Below are 22,619 nucleotides of genomic sequence, written 5' to 3'. Positions count from 1 at the left end.
GATGATCGACGGTTCGATCATAGTGTCGGACCGATCGAATGGTCATTGACGATCTGCGTCCAATGGACGGATCGATCGAGGATTGACCGGTGATTCGATTGCTAGTCGGATCGGGCGATCTAAGGATCAACGATACGAGCCGTAGGTCGAATGGATCGGTCGGGTGGTCGACGAGTCAGTCGGAAGTATCGGCTCGGTCTGTGGATTGGCGATTCGATTATGGGGTCAGATCGTTGGATCGGACCAGGCTCTGATACCAAGACCGGCAAGTCGACTGAGGTAATACGGTATGACCGATAGGTCAATGGACGGTACGTCCGGTACAAGCTTCGGAAAGACGAGTGGTTCGGGAAGCCGATAGAGCAACCGTTCACCGAGAACCGAAGGGACTATAAGTCCCCATCTCTAATATGTGCAAAGCCAGTGGGGTTGGTTGGTTGTATGGCTAAGCACAAGGGATGGTCAGGGTAAAGTTATATTCCGCTGCGTAAAAAGGTCCACAAAGCAAAGCTGCGAGCCAAAGCTAAGTGGACGGGTTAAAGGATATTCGGCCGGGAATAAGGCCGAATGGAAGTCGTGGCCGCGGACGATGGGACGTCCGGGTCGGAGTCTTTCAATATGTAACCCTAGCACAGGACAGTTCAAATCCTTACCCAAAGTGAGATCGAGGAGGGGTCAGGTTATAACCTATCTTGGGTATGATCCAATCGGAATACAATATAAGGTTTTGTGCATGACAATTTGTGAACGGCCATATTCGTCTAAAGCGGAAGAGTATCAAGTTCTCACACTAGGAATGGGCAGACTGAAATGGAGAATGATTGAATGTTCTGTAGAACATTACCCTTACCGTTATCCTAGGGAAATTTGCATTGAAGGGATATTATATTACATAGCTACTGATCGTGAGTCTAAAAGAGATATGATAGTTTGCTTTAATGTTAAGAAGGAGACGTTCAGCTTTATTAAGAACAAAGAGTTNCGATCGAAGGGTCTCGTCGGACAGGTACCTTTTGGGACCTAGACTTCGGCCAGAACCCTATAAATAGAGGGCGTTGCCTTCATTTCTACACCACNATCGGAATACAATATAAGGTTTTGTGCATGACAATTTGTGAACGGCCATATTCGTCTAAAGCGGAAGAGTATCAAGTTCTCACACTAGGAATGGGCAGACTGAAATGGAGAATGATTGAATGTTCTGTAGAACATTACCCTTACCGTTATCCTAGGGAAATTTGCATTGAAGGGATATTATATTACATAGCTACTGATCGTGAGTCTAAAAGAGATATGATAGTTTGCTTTAATGTTAAGAAGGAGACGTTCAGCTTTATTAAGAACAAAGAGTTTGGGTATCCGACAACTTTAATGAACTACAAGGGAAAATGAGGAGGAATTTGTTGTCAATCACATTTATTTATGGATGGAAGAGTTCAAAGCTTTGAGTTCTGGTCTATAGATGACACTGAAGAACATACATGGTCAAGGCATATTTACATATTGCCANTCCGAACTGATGCGCACGCTACCTCTCTATCAACGGTACGATGAGACGAGCGACGGGTCGACAATTGGGTCGAGCCGATCANAATGGAACAAGTGAAGTTGTGTTTTCTCCACTTGTCTTGTCCAATCCGTTCTACATTTTTCACTTGGATATGGAGAGGAACTCTATTAAAAGAGTTGGAATTCAAGGGCTTGGACCTCATAAAGGTCAACACATTTACACCTTCTTAAACCATGTCGAAAATGTGAATCTTATTATGTAATGTTAATTTAAATTTCGTAAGATCAGTGCTTTTATTTTCCTTTTCAATTTATCTCATAAGTACAATATCATGGACTCTTAGACAGTCTATGCTTGTTGTTTCCCATTGATCAGTTATTATGACTATATTATAATTACTCTGGTGTACCTTCATCTTTGTTTGGTTACTCCGTCACTGTGTCCATCAGTCCATGCATGCTCTTGTTTACATTAAACAACACTAGCTAGCTCGGAGCATTATTGTTCTAATTAAGTTTTATCTGTTGTTTTGACTTTAAATACTATCTATCGGGAATCAAACCCTGCTACTTTACATTTTCCTCCGCACACCGAAGCCTCCTTTTTAAAATGGACATATATTATGCTCCACCATGTCTCGGTTAACAGTATTCAAACCTTTTTTATCATGAGATCTTCGTGATATCTACTATATATGTTGAACAAAGAATTTAATCCAATGTGCGGTTGAACTTGAACCATTTTAAGAACTTGGTATACCTGCGAGCATGTAACAAAGATGATTCTCACGATCCTCAAGCCCATCGCATTATACACAGTGACAGTGAAGAAGAAGGAAATTAGTCATCACGATAACACTTTATTTTATATTCTCACGAATCATTACTTTTAAAGATGTAATAAATAAAGCTGCTTGTTTACTTGTCGTTGGTGTTGTTCTAAAGATGGCATGTTATGTTAACATGTAGATGTGTCGGTGTTGGACTATAAATATACAATAACAAAATGACTAGAACAGAATTAAACTTTGTGAGACATAAACATCTCAACTACATATGGAAACTGAAAATTGAAAGATACTAGGGCATAAACATCTCAACTACATATACGTGTTACTCTCTTCAATTAAATGTAGGGATCATTTGCTCTCCCCTGCAAGCTCTCTTCAGAAGTGTGGAAATACCTGTTACGTCTAGGCATACCTCACTTCACCTTCGTGAACTGGTTGGTTTTTTGTAATTGGCTGACTTCATCATCCTCTTCTGATAAAAGAATTAAACTCCTTAACCAAATAGTGATCCGGAAGATAGCCTCAAGCCATAGCGTACCACTTATGGAAGCAGTGAAACAATGTTCTTCACAACCACCTAGTACTGTCTCACCAAGCCACTTTCAAGCTGATTGACAAAGAGACCCGAAATGTAATCTCTGCGCGTAAACAAAGGAAGCATATTTTGGCAACTTAATGCAACTTTGGAGTAGATGATTTCACAATTATCACTGATGTGTTTTCTAAAATTTGTCTCCTTGTTTTTATTATTTTCTTGTAAGGTTTCAAAAGCCATATGTATAACTCCTAAACTTTTCATTTCTAACGATATATACAATTATATCAAAAAGAATAAAAATATTAGTGAGCCAAGCCACTGTCATATCTACTACTAGTAGAAACTAGAATTAAGAAAGAAACATCCGTCTGTATAACCAAACATTCGTCTCATTTGCGGGTCCTTTTGGTATCGTTGACAGATTCACAGAAGCAGAAGAGATCGTCAGCTCGATTCAAAAGAAAACGTTACATGAATCTTTACCCACTCTGGTTTGGTTTACTCACATCACATGTAACCTCCATCACCTAATTTTCTGATCATAGTAGCTCTATGAATTTCAATGGGCTTTATAACTTTCATACCTTGGTAAAATGTAACTAAACGTTTCATTATTTTGGTAGTTCACATTTACATAAAAATAAAATAAAAATGCAAAGAGAAACGATACCCAAATTTTAAATTAAATCTAGGCCATGAAATTTTATTTCCATCAAATAATCATCTTATAATATAATATATTCTTAGGGGGGTGTATTCAACTTGACATTTTAAGTGATTTGTGTGAAATTTACAAATTATATGTTATTCAATCATGAATTTTAAAAAGTCTATTAAAATCCACTGTTATTGAACTGATGATTTAAAAATCTACTTTAAAATCAATTAAAATCACTTGTTATTGAACTGATGATTTAAAAATCTACTTTAAAATCCACTGTTATTCAAAACAGTTTTGTGGATTAGGATTTTAATAATTTTTAGGATTCCGAAGGATTCTGGAGGATTTGTTTAGTTAAAAATACAGAAATCCAAATCTCATGGTTTTAGGTGGGATTTGAAAGAATTTTACAGAAAATCATATGAATTTCTCTAAAATCTATCAAAATTCTAAATTTCTTAAATCCCATCAAATTCTTCAAAATCATGGTTTGAATACACCCCCCTTAATATATTGATTGCTTTAGACAAATATTAGTTGGATTAATGTAATTTAAAATAATTGTCACTATTATTTTATTTTGATTTAGTAATTAACTTATATGATCATCTATGTTAGTCAATAGTCAATATACCAATTACTCTGAACCTAAAATCTTCCTCAAATCATTTAAAGAAAATCTTATTCCTTTTTATCTTGGATATCTTTCCACATAATTTCAGTTTCTTGCCTACTATTTTTTTTTCTTTTTAAAACAATTTATCTCCTCAAGAGTTAGAGGCTTAATTAGAGTCAGAGTCGCTGTGGAGTGCCTGAATTTCAATGGGTTTAACCATATCCCGACAAAGTAAAACACCATCTTTCTTCTCACCTATCTCACATGATCTCTTGCTTGAGATAGTCTCTAGATTGTCAGTGGAAGACTTAGCGAGGTGCCGTTGCGTGTCGAAGCAATGGGCTTCAGTTCTCAGACGTCGCCTCACCAACTCCTCGACTAGTCCTCGTCTCTTGTTCACCTTCCATCTCAACGATAAGTGGGTCTTCTTCTCGGCACCCCAACCTCAAAATCCAGACCAGAACTCGTCTCTTTTAACTGCCGAATATCACATGTGTTTCCCCACCAAAGATTGTTCCTTTGGCATTTGTCCACCTGTCTGCGGGCTGATATGTAATAGAGATAGGGGTTTCATGGTATGTAACCCTAGCACAGGAGAGTACAAAAGCTTACCCAATCCAACATGGATGAAAGCTGAATTGAGAACCTTTTTTGGGTTTGATCCAGTCGCAAAACAATACAAGGTATTGTGCGTGCACTTTTGTAGAAACCCAAAACCCTCTATTCAAAAAGCTAAGGTTCTAACATTAGGTATAGGTACACTGTCATGGAGAAAGATTTTATGTTCCCGACCTTATGATTCTATAGGGCGTTTTGGGATTTGCATAAGTGGAGTTTTGTATTATGGAGCTCTTAGGAGTAGGTTTCAAAATTTCATGATAGTTTGCTTTGTCTTGAGCTCTGAGAAGTTCGAGTTTATTAGTCCACCGCCTATGAAGGAACTACTATGGCATACACATCTGATCAATTACAAGGGTAAATTAGGTGTGCTTGATCCGATGCTAGTTTTTGGAACAACTGAAAGTATTGAGTTGTGGGTTTTAGATGACGCCGAAGAAGGGAGATGGTCGAGGCATATTTACATATTCCCGCCTATTTGGAAGGATTTAGTTGCGACAGAGGACATATTTCGTGTTGATGGGATGAATTGTAATGGTGACATTGTGTTGTCTTCATATAGTCCATCCGATCGTTTCTACGTTTTGATCTACAATGTGGAAAGGAATACAGTCACAAAATTTACAATCCAAGGGTTTGGATCTCGTAAGGGTTCAGGGATTTCAACTTTTATAGACCATATAGAGAATCTGAACCCTATCCCTATGTAACTGTTTAAGAACTTCATAAGACTTCACAAATACCGTCCTTATCTCTTCATGCTTGTCCATTATATTGTTCAGTTTTATTTTGTTTTGTTTTTTCTTTTTGGTTTTTGTCAACATTGATTGTAGGGGTATACCCTATCCCTATGCAGTTGGATGATTAATTATTTTATGTTTAGTTTGGTATGGTTAAGTTAAGACAGTCACTCCTTTTGACTTTTTCTTGTTACATCATCATAACATTTTTTTTTTATCTTATTAATTTTCAAATGATGAAAATCGATCAATTTTAACTACATGTAACACATATGATGAACATCTATACGGAAGACATGTAATTCTCTTCGCAACCCTTAAAATCTCTCTAAACAAACACATACAATACTTTGTTGAGCCATCTTTTTTGGTCTCGTGTGAACAAACATTCTCCTTACCCGTTTTGACCCTTTTCCACCCTCTTTAGAAAATTCTAATTCTGTAACCTATATTTATTAGAAATAACCAAAGTAACCTATCAAGTTTAAAAAATTACAGCACAGATTTTTACGATATTACCTTTCTACATATTATTTATTTTCTTCTTAACTACATAACTAATAAATATTTTAAAATTATCCTTTAAAATATTAAATATTCAGAATTATTATTTAACAAAAATAAAAAAGATATAGTAAATTAAAATAATTTCCAGAATTTTGAAACAAAAATCCTTTAATGAACAAATAATATGGAAAAGAAAATAATTAAAAAGAAAATGAATATTTTGGAATTAGAAAAAGTCAATAGTTACTTATCTTCAACCCATATGGCTATATCCACTTTTCAACTTTAACAATATTAACTATATTTGTGTATGTTCGGCAGACTTCTAAAATGAAATCATCAGACTTATATTTAGTCAGCTGAAAGTGATAGACACTCATCGTGTTTGCATATTTTAAACAGATTTGTTAAGTTTTTCCATCAGACTTATATTTAGTCTATGGATATTTTGCAGACTAACCAAAAATCTGTGTATGTTCGGCCGACTTCTAAAATGAAAATCATCAAACTTACATTTAGTCTGTTGAAATTGATAGACATGCATAAAGTCTGCGTAATTTTAATAGATTTCTTTGGTTCTTCTAACAGACTTTTATTTAATCTGCAAATATTTGGCAGACTAACAAAAAAATCTGCATATTTTTTGGCAGACTTCTTAAATTTAAGCATTAGACTTACATTTAGTCTGCTGAAAATGATACACATGCATAAAATCTGCATATTTTTAACAGATTTCTTAGATTCTTCTAGTAGACTTTTATTTAGTCTGCAGACATTTGGCAGAATAACAAAAACATCTGCGTATTTTCGGTAGACTTCTTAAATTAAATCACTAGACTTACATTTAGTCTGCTGACAGTGATAGACATGCATAAAATCTGCAGATTTTTTTTTTTGTTTTTCCAGCAGACTTATATTTAGTCTAAGAACATTTGGGAGACTTGCAGAAAGTGTGCATAATTTTAACCGACTCTATCGAACAATCTTTCACCATAAAATTCTTACGCTGATTAGCCTTTTGATCTGTTAGATTCTGTTGGAACTAAGTCGGAAGATAAATGCGAACAAGTCATAAATTTTTTGGTTTTAAGAACTGGAAGAAGATAAAGAAAAAAAGAAAAAAAAAACTAAACAAAGAACAAGGATTTTAGATGGAGAAATTAAAATAAGCTTTCTTCTTGTAAAGGTATGGGAGAGAAGAGTATAATGTGTTTACTATTAAAAGTCAATAACATAATAATAGTTAGATTATAGTTTTGGAATTAATTTTAAATTAACTTGAATTTAATTTTTAAATGATTTAAAGAGAAATTAATACCAATTATTTATTTATTTTTAAAAACCAAATTTTAATAAGGGTATATTTGGAATTAAAAAATCTGGACATAAAATGTGAGTTATCTAGGAAATAAAAAAATAAATGGGTTATCAGAGTTATTTCTTATAATAAGGAGGTTATCCTGGGTAAATTTCTCTTTAAAAAAATCATCTGAAATTCTGTGTTATTCAATTTGAAATTTATAAAAATCATTTAAAATCATTCACAATCTTATTATTCAATAACTAATGTATAAATTTCAATTCAAATCTACTGTTATTCAAAATATCACAATTTTTTTAAAAAGCTACAGTCGTGATGATAAAGGTGAGTTATGATGATATTTAAACAACAAAATACACAAATATACTTCTAAGTTCTAATAGTCGTGAATAAAAAACAGAGTTGTGAATAAAAACACAGAGTATAAAACACACATGTGAAGCCAAAATAATAAAAAAGAGAACAAAGCTGTGTCATTCCCACTTAGTGGAGACTGTCGAGTACGTGTCCAATCAACAACTTCAATATAATGACCAAGATCCAAGAAATTGAAAACCAAGTTTCAAATGACCACCACCAAACAGTCGTGAATCAAAAACAGAGTATAAAAAAGAACATGTGAAGCGGAGATAATAAAAAAGAGAACTTCAATATGTCATTCCCACTGAGTTGAGAGATTGCCGAGTCATGATGTCTCCTCCCAATCAACCAACAACTTCAATATGTAATACATCCAAACTCTATATAATTTAAATAATTAAGGTTAGCCCTTACAATTCACATTTCAAAATAACAAATGAAACATCTTGGTTATTAACAACAATTTTGCTCAAAAAACAAAAAATTTGCAAGGAAATAATAAGGGGGTTTAGAAAGTAAAAATTTCAAGTTGTGTGTGTAATTGTCCAAAAAACAAAAAAAGGTTGTGTGTGTATTTGGGACATGACATCCTCAGTCCTAACTCCTAACTTTTCTCTATGCCACAAAATGGTATTTCACGTTCCCAATTTTAAATATAATAACCAATCCTCCCAAAACCTAAATTCTAACCCTATCGAAATAAAATAAAGAGCACGCACGCAAACCCTAAACTTCCGCTTCAGGCAGAAGAGCATTTGGGTTAAAGCCTTAAAGGTTAGGTCATTGTTTCTCTTCTGACTTGTACAAGTTTTGTTATTCTGTTTCATCTGAAGTTCAAATTATGAATCTATGTGCTCTGTTGGTGTGTTTGTAGATCCTTCGTGGGACGCGAGATAGCTATAAATGGCCAACGGTGAGCTCGCATGCACTTACGCTTCTCTCATCCTCCACGATGATGGAATCGATGTCACTGTGAGTTCTTTTTATCTTCCGCTCCAAGCCTTGTTTTTTTTTTTATGTGATTGTAATTTTGTCATTTGTGTATGTAGCAACCTGTCCATTTCTTAATTCCATGTTCGCCATGTCGAGTACAATCTATGCGTGTCTGGCTTGTTGATGGTACTTGGTGCCTATTCGTTGTTTAGTTGCTAATCAGGCCTTTTGCTAGGCTCAATTTTGACATTGTTTTTTAACTTAACCTACTTGATCCTTAACTTGTAGCATTTTTTGTTTAACATATACTCAAGCTAATTTGGTTACTTGTTAACTAGGCTGATAAGATCTCAACACTGGTGAAAACAGCCAATTTGAACATTGAATCATACTGGCCTAGTGTCTTTGCCAAGCTTTGCCAAAACAAAAACCATCTGAAAACGCATATTGTGATTAAGTGTAGTTACGATTGACTTTATGTTTGTATGAGCATAAAGTAAATAACGCACAAGCTTTGTTAACGGGGTTCGGTTTTTCCTACATCCCCGGGACCTAGTCCAGAACAAATTCACTAGAACAAGATAGCAATTACAATTGCATATGATACAAGCACTCTATGCCTATCATTCTTTTCTAGATGAATAAACCATCAAAAGATTTCTCTATCTTGTTGATGGGGCAACACCACACATCTTGTGTGCATCTCTCAAAACTACCTTGAAGCGCGCAAGTCTTTATGAAGCGCCCTCTTGGTATTTATATCAATTGCCCAACCCCTAGGGTTGGCAACTTTCCTATTATACAACAAATAGGAAATTGAGAACTTTCCTTTTTCTTTTTGAATAAGGAAAGTTTCTCTCCATGATCACATCTTGAATCTTCCATTCAAGATGTTCATCCAGCTCAGCAGCCGCCACTTGGCTTGTCCAAGTCGGTCTTAAAGCTTATGTACTCAAACTCTTTAATTCAGCTTCTTATACTACTTCCTGTATTAACGTCGGACTAGTACAAGAACTGGTTCAGACGTTTGATACATCCTCTTGATAGATACATCCTCTGATATATCTAACCTTGCTTGTCTAAGTTGTCCCAAACGTTTTTTCTCCAACTCTTCAAAGCATTCACACAAGTTGGCTTCCTGTACTACTTGACATACTATCTCCTATACTACTTCGGAACTTCACATATGTTCTTACCGAAATATTGTCAAGTAGTGCCTCAACATCTTCTTTGTTAGTTCTGCTCATTGTCTTCATATACACCTGGTTGTATGAGATCTTGGTTTCATTAGCAATCCCATGACATGTTCCGGACAGCTTATAAAACTCAGTCAACACATTCATCTTCAACATCGATGATCTCTTTATGAACGCTAGTGTCGGTGGCTCTGCTGCTGCTCCCATCCCATGTCTGTGTCTTCTTCTGCCTCTGCAGCTGGAGGAGCCATTCAAGCTGCCCTAAAACTGAAGAGAAAAAGAAGGTATTGTATTCTTCTCTCCTCGAACCCTTTTACAGTTTTACTCTGCTCATAATTGTAATTACTGCTAATAATATATATATATATATATATATATATAATTTACTGGTTTAATTTGTTCTTCTTGTGATATTTTTATCTTTAGGAGGAGGTGAAGGAAGAGAGTGACGATGATTTTGTATCCGGCTTGTTTGACTAAGAAGCCTCTTTTAGGTTATAACGCTTTCTCAGCAAAATCCGCCGGTTTATTTGACTATTTTTAGTTGGATTTCTTATCGACACCATTCTCTAGTTTACCTTCACTAATCGTAATCTCTGTTTAGTTGGTAATAGATATGTGATATGCGAAGTAGTAATATTTTGAGGAAGAACGTTTCCTTAAACATAAGCAACCCTAGCCCCTAGGCAATATATAGGCATTCATTCGTTGGCAATGTAAAGAGTTAAAAGACCACAATGAAACTTGTTAAACAAACACGTTAATAAAAGGGATTTTTCTTTTCAACCACATCCAAGTTTCAACCACACATGTCTGTGCCTCTTATATTAAACAATAACTAGATCCGGACCCGCACGTACGTGCGGAGTTATTTTTGCATAATTTAAAAAAAAAATATAATTGTCAAGCGATCAAATCCGTTTAATATGTCTGATTGCAACGTTTAATTCTTTTTGACCCAAAAAACCCCATTCCTCGTAATTTATATAAGTAAATAGTATGTCCGCATATGATCTTCTTGAATTCTTGTTTCCAAAATTCTCATCTCATATTTTTTCATACATGAATATACCCACACAAAATTCTCATAACCTGATTACTATGGAACTAATTTGAGCGATTTCCTAAAATATAATAAATCTGTTGTTTAATCTTTTTTTTTCTTAATATGTAAATTGGGTCAGTTTGGCAACATGAATATTTGGTATGATTTTTTTTTTAACCCTTAAGTGTTTCCCCAGTTAATAGTATTGATTTCTTTCAATTATTGAATGAAATATTCCTTAGTTATACTAATGACACTTTAATGTAAATAATATAGTAAGAAAATGGAAAATAAGAAGATGGGATATAAAGTGTGAATATTTTATATAAGAGATACCAGGAGGTATTTTATTAAGGAGAACTCTATTAATTTGGATATTATTAGTTTTTTTAAGTAATATATGTGTTTATAATTGATAGAGAAATAAAATTACAAATTTTTTTCGTGAGGAGGAAAACTATAATTGGTCATTAAATCCCTTATATAATTGGTCTTAGTTATGATATTATATCACTGGGTTTTATAAATTTTAATTGGTCATTAGATCCCTAGATATCTCAGCTATTGGTACAATATTATTACTTGTTTTTCATTTTTATTGGACTGGATTTTCAAAATTTTAAGATTTCTGTAAAAACACTATAACTACATATCTTATTATATAAAGTTGGGTTTTGAAAGTTAGCCATTAACAAGATTCTGACATGTGTCAAGTTATCAATCTTAGATTTTGACATGTGTAAAAATTAATATTTAATAAAAGGAATTTGATTACAACAAAAATAAAATATTTTGTTTTAAAAAATATTAATAATGTAAAAAGATAATTATCAAAACTTACAGAATTTATAAAAAATACAATTTTTTTTAAATAATTATAAAATTCAAAATTATAATATTATTTACTTATTTTAAATATTTAAGTTATTAATTCTAGAAAATATGATTTACTTATTTTTAATATTTAAGTTTTTAATTCTAGAAAAAAATATAGAAAAAGGGATTAAAGAAAATATACAGTTAATTATTAATTATAAATTATGTAAATACTCACTTCTATATAAACATAGATCATCTCATATTTAAATAATTTGTTCAAAAACATTGCTTTCAATTTTGTTTAACTGGGAAATTTTTTAAAATGGAAAGGTAAATTTTTCTTATGTTTTTAAACCAAATTTTCTCCTACTTTCTCCTTTTCCAGTTGGGAATAGGTAAGAATAATATGGTGACCTAAAAAAAGATTAATATATGCATATTCTTTTCCTAATACTGTATTTTAAAATTTATTTTAGTATTTTTAGATTGTTTTATTTAATTTATATTTTCATCTTTGAATTATTTGGGATATATTACCATGCTTATAATTTTTTATTGTTTTCTTAATTATGCCAAATTAATTATCTTCTAATTTCTCAACCTTGATTGGTTGGTCATAAACCCTTTTTTTTTTTTCAAAACATAATTGTTCCCATTATTTTCACTCAATCCCAAATGGAGATAACGAGTAGAAGCTCATCAACCTAATGGATGGATAAAATAAGTTAATCAAACACAAGCTTACAACAAACATAGGTAGATAAATTGAAAAAACATAAATTGTTGTTGATAGATCCATAGGATCTCAATGACTCTAATACCCTGGTTTGCGGAAAAGTTTAAAAGAATTGATATGACCACATATGTCACCAAAATGCACTTATTTTTTTGGTCAAGGGTCCTCAGAGAACTTCATGATGGGTAACCTTCCTGGAAGTGATTGTCGAAACTATGCGAGTGAGGACAAAACACAAGAAAATATCATTTGTTGATTTGAAGGGTCGGTAAACAAGTTTTTAAAGCCTCCCAGACGTAACAAACTTGCCATCAAATATGGGTGGATCCAAATGCCGAGAATAGATGTAGGGCCCACTTAGGAAGGTGGACCATGGACTGAGAGTGGACATGGGCTCACTAAGCAAGGTGGCGGTTTAGGCGTTGCAGAGACAGAGACTACATCATGGTGTGTCAAAGGCATTTCCACGAATACATTGGGAAATTTAACAGTAGTTACTATCAAAACATATTGTGACGTTAGAAAAAGGTTTTTACTTTCAATGGTTGTCGGAGCAAGCCATTTTGAGATAGCAAAAAGACGTAAACATTTTCTCTCCACACAAGAGGAGGACAGAGCCGAGGTTATCTCTATGGTGGAGAAGATTGGACACAAGGTTATCTCCCTAAGAGAGGGAGGTGGAGGAGGTTGGACGCAAGGTTATCTCCCAAAGGAGGAAGGCGGAGCCAAGGTTCTCTCCATGGTGGAGCAGGTTGGACGCAATGTTCTCTCCATAAGGGATGAGGGCGGAGCCGAGATTTTCTCCATGGCGGTCATACATTATTGTGATGATACATCATTGATTACTATATTATGTAATATATAAACACATTAATCCAACTATTTTACTTTCACTTCTGCATAGTTACTATCACGAATACATTAGAAAATTTAACATTAGTTACTATCAAAAGATTTTGTAATGTTAGAAAAATGTTTTTACTTTCATTGGTTGTCGGAGCAAGCCATTTTGAGATAGCAAAAAGACGTGAACATGTTCTCTCCACATAGAAGGACGACACAGCCAGGTTCTCTCTATGGTGGAGAAGGATGGGCACAAGGTTATCTCCCCAAGGGAGGAAGGCGGAGCCAAGGTTCTCTCCATGGTGGAGGAGGTTGCACGCAAGGTTCTCTCCATAAGGGATGAGAGCGGAGCTGACGTTTTCTCTATGGTGGTCATACATTATTTTGATGATGTATCATTGATTATTAAATTATGTAATATACTTTTTATTCAAAATGTTTTTTGAGCCAACAATTTTAGTAATTAAAAAACTATGCAGAAATAAAAGTAAAATAGTTGGCTTAATGTATTCATATAGACATTTTATAGGTGGTGATAAAGAATATATTTGTAACACATAGTATATTTAGGTGTAAAAAAATACAGTTTTAATAGTAACATACATAAAATATTTGTAAATAAATATAAATCAGTGTACTAGAACAAAAATAAAATTTATAAATAACTAACAACAAATTTTAATATATATTTTTTTAAATTTAATTTAATTTATAAAACTTAAAACCCGCACATCGGGCGGGTCCTCATCTAGTTTATATATAATGTTTAACTACATAGTTATCCAAATTAAAGTATGTATTCACGTCATTTTAATTGGTGATCATATGTTTTTTTGGGAAAATATAGTTATTGTTTTCAGCAAAAGAATAAACATTGAGCCAGTTTCAAATGATCTTCGATTCTTTCACCATTAGAGCTTGATAAAATTATTAGAAAGGTAACATTATTTATATTTCTCAAGATATGATTTTAAATATATATATTTTTACATCTCATAATGTAGTTATATTATTATATTACAATATATAGTGAAATTAATTTAATTTTGAAAATATGTAGGGGATAATATTTATCAATTTTTGAATAATATTTACCAATTTGAGAATTTATAGGAGCAAAATATTGTGTATATATATATATATATATATAGCAGTAGTAATTTTGTGTAATTTTATGAAATATTAAGACCATTATTAACCCAGCAACGTAGAGAAAGTTGCTTTCAAAAAAAATTATTATTTTTTTATTAATTGTATCCATTAAAAAGATAAAAGTTCCTTTTATCTGATCAACGTTTCTTAGGGAAGCAATCCAAGAAACAATTCTCTACTTTTTTCCTTCTTTTTCATTAGTTATTATATTATTTTTTCTGAGCAATTCTCTTCATGAGTAACTGCCAGTAATAATGCTCTAAAGGTAAACAATAAATTGAGTACGGACCTCTCTTGCGACAAAACGTTAGTTTTTTTCTCCAGAATGCTTCTTTTTAATATATAGAGGATATACGGGATAATTAAAATGACAAAAAGAATATTTTGAAAAAATATTATGTTAAAGGAATTATTTCTAACAAATTCTAAAAGCAATATGATATTAAAGGCCATTTTTCAAAGTTGGAAATGAAGGGATAGGAATTCTAAAAGCAATATGATATTAAAGGCCATTTTCAAAGTTGGAAATGAAGGGATAGTATCGTTTATCCATATAACACTATTTCTTGACTTGTCAAAGACCAAATATAATATCTTTTGTTGCATTTAACACATATAATAATATATGTATGGGCTATGTGACTTAATCTTCTTCGCCGGCTATGGTCTCGCTGGTCACATTTGAATTATCTCTTTGAGTTCGTGTATGACGTCATTTTCTAAAAATAGTTTCCTTATTTGTGTAGTTTCAGAATTACATAATTATTAGACCACGTAAAGTTACGTTGAATATGATAATATTAAACTCACAAGAAATATTACTATAAATAGGCATAGAGACGTCCATGAATTATCACTACTCTCATCACAAACCAAAGCATCAAACAAGAGAAGAAGAGTTATAAAAAAAAACAAGAGAGACACTATGACTACCACAGCAGATTGGATCATGGTTGGAGGAGATGGTCCTGAGAGTTACAACCAACAGTCTTCGTATCAGGTTTTAATACATATATTTTGCATTCCTTTGTTAGCTAGGTTCTATATTCCTAAGTCCTAACTCCTAAGCTGTATGTATTTAACCGTCTCCTCCATATACGAAGAGCGTTGTTGGAAGCGGCAAAGGACAAGATGACCGAGGCGATCTCAGCCAACCTCAGCCTCGATTTGATATCGAATCGGTTCAATGTAGCAGACTTTGGTTGTGCGAGTGGACCTAACACTTTTGTGGCAGTCCAGAATATAATAGATGCGGTAGAAGAAAAGTACCAAAGAGAAACCGGACAAAACCCGGTGGATAACATCGAGTTCCAAGTCTTGTTCAACGACTTTACCCTCAACGATTTCAACACTCTCTTCAAGACACTTCCTCCAGGGAGAAGATACTACAGCGCCGGAGTTCCTGGTTCCTTCTTTGATCGTGTTCTCCCTAAGGAGAGTTTCCACATCGGAGTCATGAGTTACGCCTTCCATTTCACCTCCAAGATTCCCAAAGGGATCATGGACCGTGACTCTCCCTTATTGAACAAAGACATGCAGTGCACTGGGTTTAACCAAGCTGTCAAGAAAGCGTATCTAGATCAATACTCTATCAACACCAAGAAACTATTAGATGCTAGAGCTGAAGAGCTCGTGCCCGGGGGTTTGATGTTGCTTTTAGGTTCGTGTCTAAGAGACAAGTTAAGATGTCCGAGACACCTAAAAGAACAGTAATGGATTTTATCGTAGAATCTCTTAGTGATCTTACTAAACAGGTAGATAACATAACTTTATCTTCAAAGTATTACCTACAATTACATAAGTACTTAACTAACATATCTTCTTCCTTTTTTTTGTTTAAAAAAGGGTGTGACCGAGCAAGAAAAGGTGGACACATTCAGAACCTCAATTTACTTTGCGGAACAAAGCGAGATCAGGCAAATCATTGAGGAGAATGGGAAGTTCACAATCGAGGCTTTTGAGGATCATTCACTCTGAAAATGAGTTTCTGTTAGACCCCAAGATATTGGCCATCTCCTTCAAAGTCTTTTATGGAGCGTTCATTACCGCACATTTTGGGACCGAGATCATGAGGAAAGCTTTTGAACTTGTCGAGGTCAAGGCCCGCGAACAGATGTCTAATCTCCAGAATTGCAAACCTAGAATGCAGTACCTCATCGTGCTTCCCAAGAACTGATCTGTGATCTAAATATATTAATGCGTTTTACTCCATTGTTACTTCATCTTGTTTCCTCGATATCATGGTGCTTTGTCATTTTTTTCTTCTTGCAGTTTTATCTTTGCGTATTTGTATTCTCCCATATCTTATAAATTAATAAACCTTCACTTTCCACTTATCTATCTATATAAAGTTGGCTTTTTCTCACTTCTGGTGCTGCCACGTCAGCATTTCTTCTTAAAATTTTGGGTTTTTCGGATTGGACTTAGCCCAAAGTTTTGCAGAATTAAATCAAGCCCAGCCATTTCTCTATCTTATTGATTAAACCTATGAATGTCTCTCCTCCGCGCTGTCGACGACGCTCCATCTCCACCGGTTGCTCTTCTCCTTAACTCACGATCCATGCCGTTTCACCATCTGATGCGAATTGAAGTCTTCCAGTCCTCCACACTTTCACTTATCCTTCCATGTCTTCCATCACAATTGCTACGGTTTCGTTTGTAACTGTTAATTATGTTCTTCCATGTCCTCTGATTTAATGGACAGTCCACTACTTCTTCCTTAAATTGTCGTAAGTTCTTCTGTTATATAAACCAATCTCTTGCCAGATTCCGACTTTGGGTTTCCTCCATGTTGATTTATATCAGTTCCACTATCGTCACAAAAAGGATCTCTAAGTCTCTGTCANATCAAGCCCAGCCATTTCTCTATCTTATTGATTAAACCTATGAATGTCTATCCTCCGCGCTGTCGACGACGCTCCATCTCCACTGGTTGCTCTTCTCCTTAACTCACGATCCATGCCGTTTCACCATCTGATGCGAATTGAAGTCTTCCAGTCCTCTACACTTTCACTTATCCTTCCATGTCTTCCATCACAATTGCTACGGTTTCGTTTGTAACTGTTAATTATGTTCTTCCATGTCCTCTGATTTAATGGACAGTCCACTACTTCTTCCTTAAATTGTCGTAAGTTCTTCTGTTATATAAACCAATCTCTTGCCAGATTCCGACTTTGGGTTTCCTCCATGTTGATTTATATCAGTTCCACTATCGTCACAAAAAGGATCTCTAAGTCTCTGTCAGTAATCTCATCTTCTTCTGCTTATCTCAGATTTTAGGGGTTTTTGCAACATTTGTGTTGATTCACTTCTCTTCTCGCTGTATGAATCTGTAATGATATGGGTTTTGTTTGTTAATTCAAGTATTAGGTGATTCGATTTAGACAAGTTTTGGAATAAGCAACAGATCTTCTTCCAGGAGCAGCTCTCTAAGAAATGAGCTTGAGAATGGTGTTGATGAAGCAGAGCATGCTGTGCAGTGGGGTGGGATCAAGAGATTTCCCACTTTTAAACGGCTGCGGTTTTCTCTGGTTGAAAACCATGGAAAGGCTGCAGGGAAAGGGAAAAAGGTTGTTGATGTCACCAAGCTTAAAGCCATGGAACGTCATCTGATGATTGAGAAGCTCATCAAACACAATTAGAATGACAATCTCAAGCTGCTCAACAAAATCAGAAGAAGGATGGACAGGTGATATGTATATGATTGTGAATCTGCTTCTTGAAAGTATGAGACTTGAGCTTAAAAAACCTGCAGGGTCGGTGTGGAGTTCCTGAGCACAGAGGTGAGGTATGAGCATTTAGGCGTGGAAGCAGAATGTGAGGTCGTTGAAGGGAAGGCACTTCATCTTTATGGAACTCTTTGAAGCATGTTTTCTTAGTGAGTATACTGAAGAATTTAATGTGGAGTTTAACTTTTGTAGTGGCTGGGGTTGATTAAATTCTAATCTTTTTTCTTTAGGACTTGATTACCTACTTAATTATATCTTGTATGGAATCTTCATATCCTCGGACTTGATATTTGTGCAGAAATATTGGTTGGAAATGCAATGAGAAGAGGCATATCCGGCGGGCAAGAGAAGTGTCTTACCACAGGTTAGTTAGTTCATAGCCAAAAGTTCTCTATCTGATTCACCTTGTTCTTAGGATATGAATGAACTCAGTTTTTTGGGTGATTGGAGTTTGTATGTATAGATCTTTTACCAATCTGACTTAATTTTAGTTTCCCACTAAGTTGTGATCTCTATTTAGTTTATTGCAGGTTTCTCAGTCCTGGTAAAGCTTCACCTTCTTTGATTCTGTTCCAAGTTGTTCTCTTTCATTACCACTTCTTATCCATTGGTCTGTTTATTATTTTTCAGCTTTGTTAGTTGAGAGTGGAAAGTTCCTTCTATCTGTAAAACGCATAAGAAGAACTACTTACACCGAGTATGTGATCTCTATGCGCGCAAATACCATTTCGAGATCAAGCAATACCTACATTGGCAAAATCAGGTAAAACACTTTGCCAGAGTTATAAAACGTTTTTATTAGTGAAAAGTTTCCAGCTTATGCATAAGTATCACTTTCTCTGTTTCAGGTCTAATTTTCTTGGAACGAAATTCATAATTTACGATACGAGTTATGGTTACGGCACCATCACCGTAACATGTGAGTGATTTCTGACTTCTTTTTTTTGTTACGTGAGTTTTGATAATTGAATAAAAATTGTTCACTTCAAAGGTTTGATACGTATATGCATTGATATTTGATACTGTGGACAAAGTTATTTTCCTTGTAGTGATACTGTGGACACCTGCAGGTTCAGTCTTAATTAGATATCTTCTGCAGAACCATCCTTAACTTATGTTTTTTACTCTGTTTTGCAGAAGCTACAAAAAGTTCTTGAAAGAACTAAGGCATTCAACCTCAAGCAAGGATGATGAAGTGAACGTTGAGTAAGAACCCAAAAGAGAGAGGTGAAGAGATTAGAGACGAGAGTAGTTGATGTTTTTGTATATAAGATTTGGTTTGGATTAGTCTTTTGTAAGACAATATGGTTTGGATTAGACCTAGAATCCTAGAATGGCACCTTATAGTCCTTCGAGAAGATCATCATCATCATCATCATCTGTTTCCAAGATACTGCGTATCTCGTCACCGTCTTTGTCTCCACCTTCTTCGACCACTCCTACCGGCGCTGGTTATATCAAACATGAGGTCTCCAAGATTGATACTCTCTTTGGCATTGCCGTCAAATACAGCGTTGAGGTATTATAGTTTAGAAAGCTGAATGAATCGTGTTTAAAAGGATTAGTTTTTTTTTCTTTTTGCGGTCTTGTGTGTGTTTTTTTTTTGAATTAAGTGTGGTGATTGATCAGGTTGCAGATATTACAAAGCTGAATGGGCTTGTGACTGATCTTCAGATGTTTGCTCTCAAGTCTCTCCGAATACCATTACCTGGCAGACATCCTCCTTCCCCATGCTTATCTAACGGCTCTCTTAATCTTGGGTATTTTTTTTAGCCTCTTCACCCTCTCTTCGTGGTATGTAGTCTGTGACAGTGTGACTTATAAGGTTTTTGCAGAACTTGAGCTGTTTACATTAGATTACATGTAAGTTATGTTGTTGTGCATTTCCCAAGTAACATTAAGAAACTTAGACTAGGTTAGCAAGCTCATTGAAAGAAGGTTCCATAAGATCAGGATAGTGTTAAGGAGCGATGATATCAAACCAAGATGGGTACAGCTTTCTTTCGTAAAAGAACCGTTTTGACATTTTGAATTATGTTGTTTGTCATGTCACCGCAGAATCAAAGTTACTACTGGTAAAATGTAAAGTTTCTATCGGCTCTAGAGTTTGTGCAGAAGGCTATGAACTCTTAAGTTTATTTTTATCTTGATTAGTTACAACCAATGTTCTTTAAAGCAAGTAAGAGAATGAGTAAAAGTACAATTAAACCTTTGAAGTGAACAATTTTTATTCAATTATCAAAACTCAAGTAACAAAAAAAGAAGTCAGAAATCACTCACATGTTACGTATATGCATTGATATTTGATACTGTGGACAAAGTTATTTTCCTTGTAGTGATACTGTGGACACCTGCAGGTTCAGTCTTAGTTAGATATCTTCTACAGAACCATCCTTAACTTATGTTTTTTACTCTGTTTTGCAGAAGCTACAAAAAGTTCTTGAAAGAACTAAGGCATTCAACCTCAAGCAAGGATGATGAAGTGAACGTTGAGTAAGAACCCAAAAGAGAGAGGTGAAGAGATTAGAGACGAGAGTAGTTGATGTTTTTGTATATAAGATTTGGTTTGGATTAGTCTTTTGTAAGACAATATGGTTTGGATTAGACCTAGAATCCTAGAATGGCACCTTATAGTCCTTCGAGAAGATCATCATCATCATCCTCATCTGTTTCCAAGATACTGCGTATCTCGTCACCGACTTTGTCTCCACCTTCTTCGACCACTCCTACCGGTGCTGGTTATATCGAACACGAGGTCTCCAAGCTTGATACTCTCTTTGGCATTGCCGTCAAATACAGCGTTGAGGTATTATAGTTTAGAAAGCTGAATGACTCGTGTTTAAAAGGATTAGTTTTTTTTTCTTTTTGGGGTCTTGTGTGTTTTTTTTTTGAATTAAGTGTGGTTATTGATCAGGTTGCAGATATTACAAAGCTGAATGGGCTTGTGACTGATCTTCAGATGTTTGCTCTCAAGTCTCTCCGAATACCATTACCTGGCAGACATCCTCCTTCCCCATGCTTATCTAACGGCTCTCTTAATCTTGGGTATTTTTTTTAGCCTCTTCACCCTCTCTTCGTGGTATGTAGTCTGTGACAGTGTGACTTATAAGGTTTTTGCAGAACTTGAGCTGTTTACATTAGATTACATGTAAGTTATGTTGTTGTGCATTTCCCAAGTAACATTAAGAAACTTAGACTAGGTTAGCAAGCTCATTGAAAGAAGGTTCCATAAGATCAGGATAGTGTTAAGGAGCGATGATATCAAACCAAGATGGGTACAGCTTTCTTTTGTAAAAGAACCGTTTTGACATTTTGAATTATGTTGTTTGTCATGTCACCGCAGAATCAAAGTTACTACTGGTAAAATGTAAAGTTTCTATCGGCTCTAGAGTTTGTGCAGAAGGCTATGAACTCTTAAGTTTATTTTTATCTTGATTAGTTCCTTACAACCAATGTTCTTTAAAGCAAGTAAGAGAATGAGTAAAAGTACAATTAAGTAGAGTCGTAAAAATGATCATTATCATCGTCTACTGATTTGCATTAAAAGACATCCACATATCAAAGTAATCATATTCCCATGAAATCTTCTTGCCGTGAGGGGTGTTCGGAGCAAGCTTTATCGTCAGCAAGCAATGGCAACAACCAAGACGTATTATTTGACTCCTTCCAGTCTTTGAAATTGAAGCCTTCAGAAAAGAAGGTGTCTCCAGCCATGAACTCCTTGCAAGGATAATATGGACTGAAACCAAAAAACATAAGAGCTTCTGAAGGTTTTGATATGGCTGTGTACAAGAAGAGTCTTCTCATCTCCAAGACGATGATCAGTGATGAAACAAAAGTATATTGCACTTCCACTTTTTTATAACTGTTTTGTAAATCAACCATTTATTAAAAAAAAAAATTATATATTANTCTAGATAAATGTGGTTGTTGAATCATCTCTATGTAACCAAACTCGACTTGATCTCTCTATGTAAATAAAATTGTTGAATTGTTTTAGTTTTTTTTTGTTTTTTTATAGCTAAAATGGAGTATGAAGATAGAGGGAGTCGATACCCTTCCTCAAATTTTTTACCACTAACTTAACAAATACTTTTAGAAATAAATAATATCAGACACTACAAATATGCAATTTAAATAACTGAAAAACAAAACCAAATTTTAAAATAAACATAACTAATATAAAATAAAAATGTAAAAGTACATAGTAAAACACAGAAGATGAAGAAAGCAAGAAAACCAAAATCACCATTTTTTCAAAACCAACAAACACCAAAAATCACCATTTTTTCCAAAAAAAAAAAACACCAAAAATATAGCAACCAATATATAAAGAGAAAATAACAAAACACATTAAAAGATATCCACCAAAAAAACACATATTACACCCTAATCAAACTCCCGGACCAAATACTAGAGAATGACAAAATAAAAAATGACAAAATAAAAAATAATAATAAATAAATCACAACTAACAACTACAGGAAAACAACAATTTTTAGTACA

General features: G+C 34.4%; 1 protein-coding gene, 1 long non-coding RNA gene and 3 pseudogenes across 16 annotated transcripts; all 5 read left to right on the top strand.

The window, feature by feature from the left end:
- LOC109126450 overlaps positions 1–1,772 on the top strand; it is an 8,242-nt pseudogene extending 6,470 nt beyond the window's left edge.
- LOC104715467 (putative F-box protein At2g19630) lies at positions 4,322–5,443 on the top strand. Its single transcript, XM_010432871.1, has one exon. The coding sequence runs from the start codon at positions 4,322–4,324 to the stop codon at positions 5,441–5,443; it is 1,122 nt and encodes a 373-aa protein (XP_010431173.1).
- On the top strand, positions 8,565–10,270 carry LOC104715465 (annotated as a pseudogene).
- Positions 15,272–16,655, top strand: LOC104711459 (annotated as a pseudogene).
- LOC104711458 lies at positions 16,846–21,501 on the top strand. 15 transcript variants are annotated; one of them, XR_755299.2, is made up of 10 exons: positions 17,262–17,624; positions 17,749–18,262; positions 18,412–18,477; positions 18,644–18,657; positions 18,744–18,876; positions 18,962–19,032; positions 19,251–19,632; positions 19,743–19,873; positions 20,538–20,919; positions 21,028–21,501. It is a non-coding gene; the product is annotated as an uncharacterized LOC104711458 (long non-coding RNA). The 15 variants fall into 15 exon arrangements; XR_755300.2 differs by having other exon boundaries at positions 18,634–18,657; XR_755290.2 differs by lacking the exon at positions 18,644–18,657 and having other exon boundaries at positions 17,264–17,624; positions 17,749–18,073; positions 18,140–18,262.

The sequence above is a fragment of the Camelina sativa genome, chromosome 9 (assembly GCF_000633955.1).
Source record: "Camelina sativa cultivar DH55 chromosome 9, Cs, whole genome shotgun sequence".
NCBI classification, from domain to species: Eukaryota; Viridiplantae; Streptophyta; class Magnoliopsida; order Brassicales; family Brassicaceae; genus Camelina; species Camelina sativa.
This window is presented reverse-complemented; position numbering and strand designations above follow the sequence as displayed.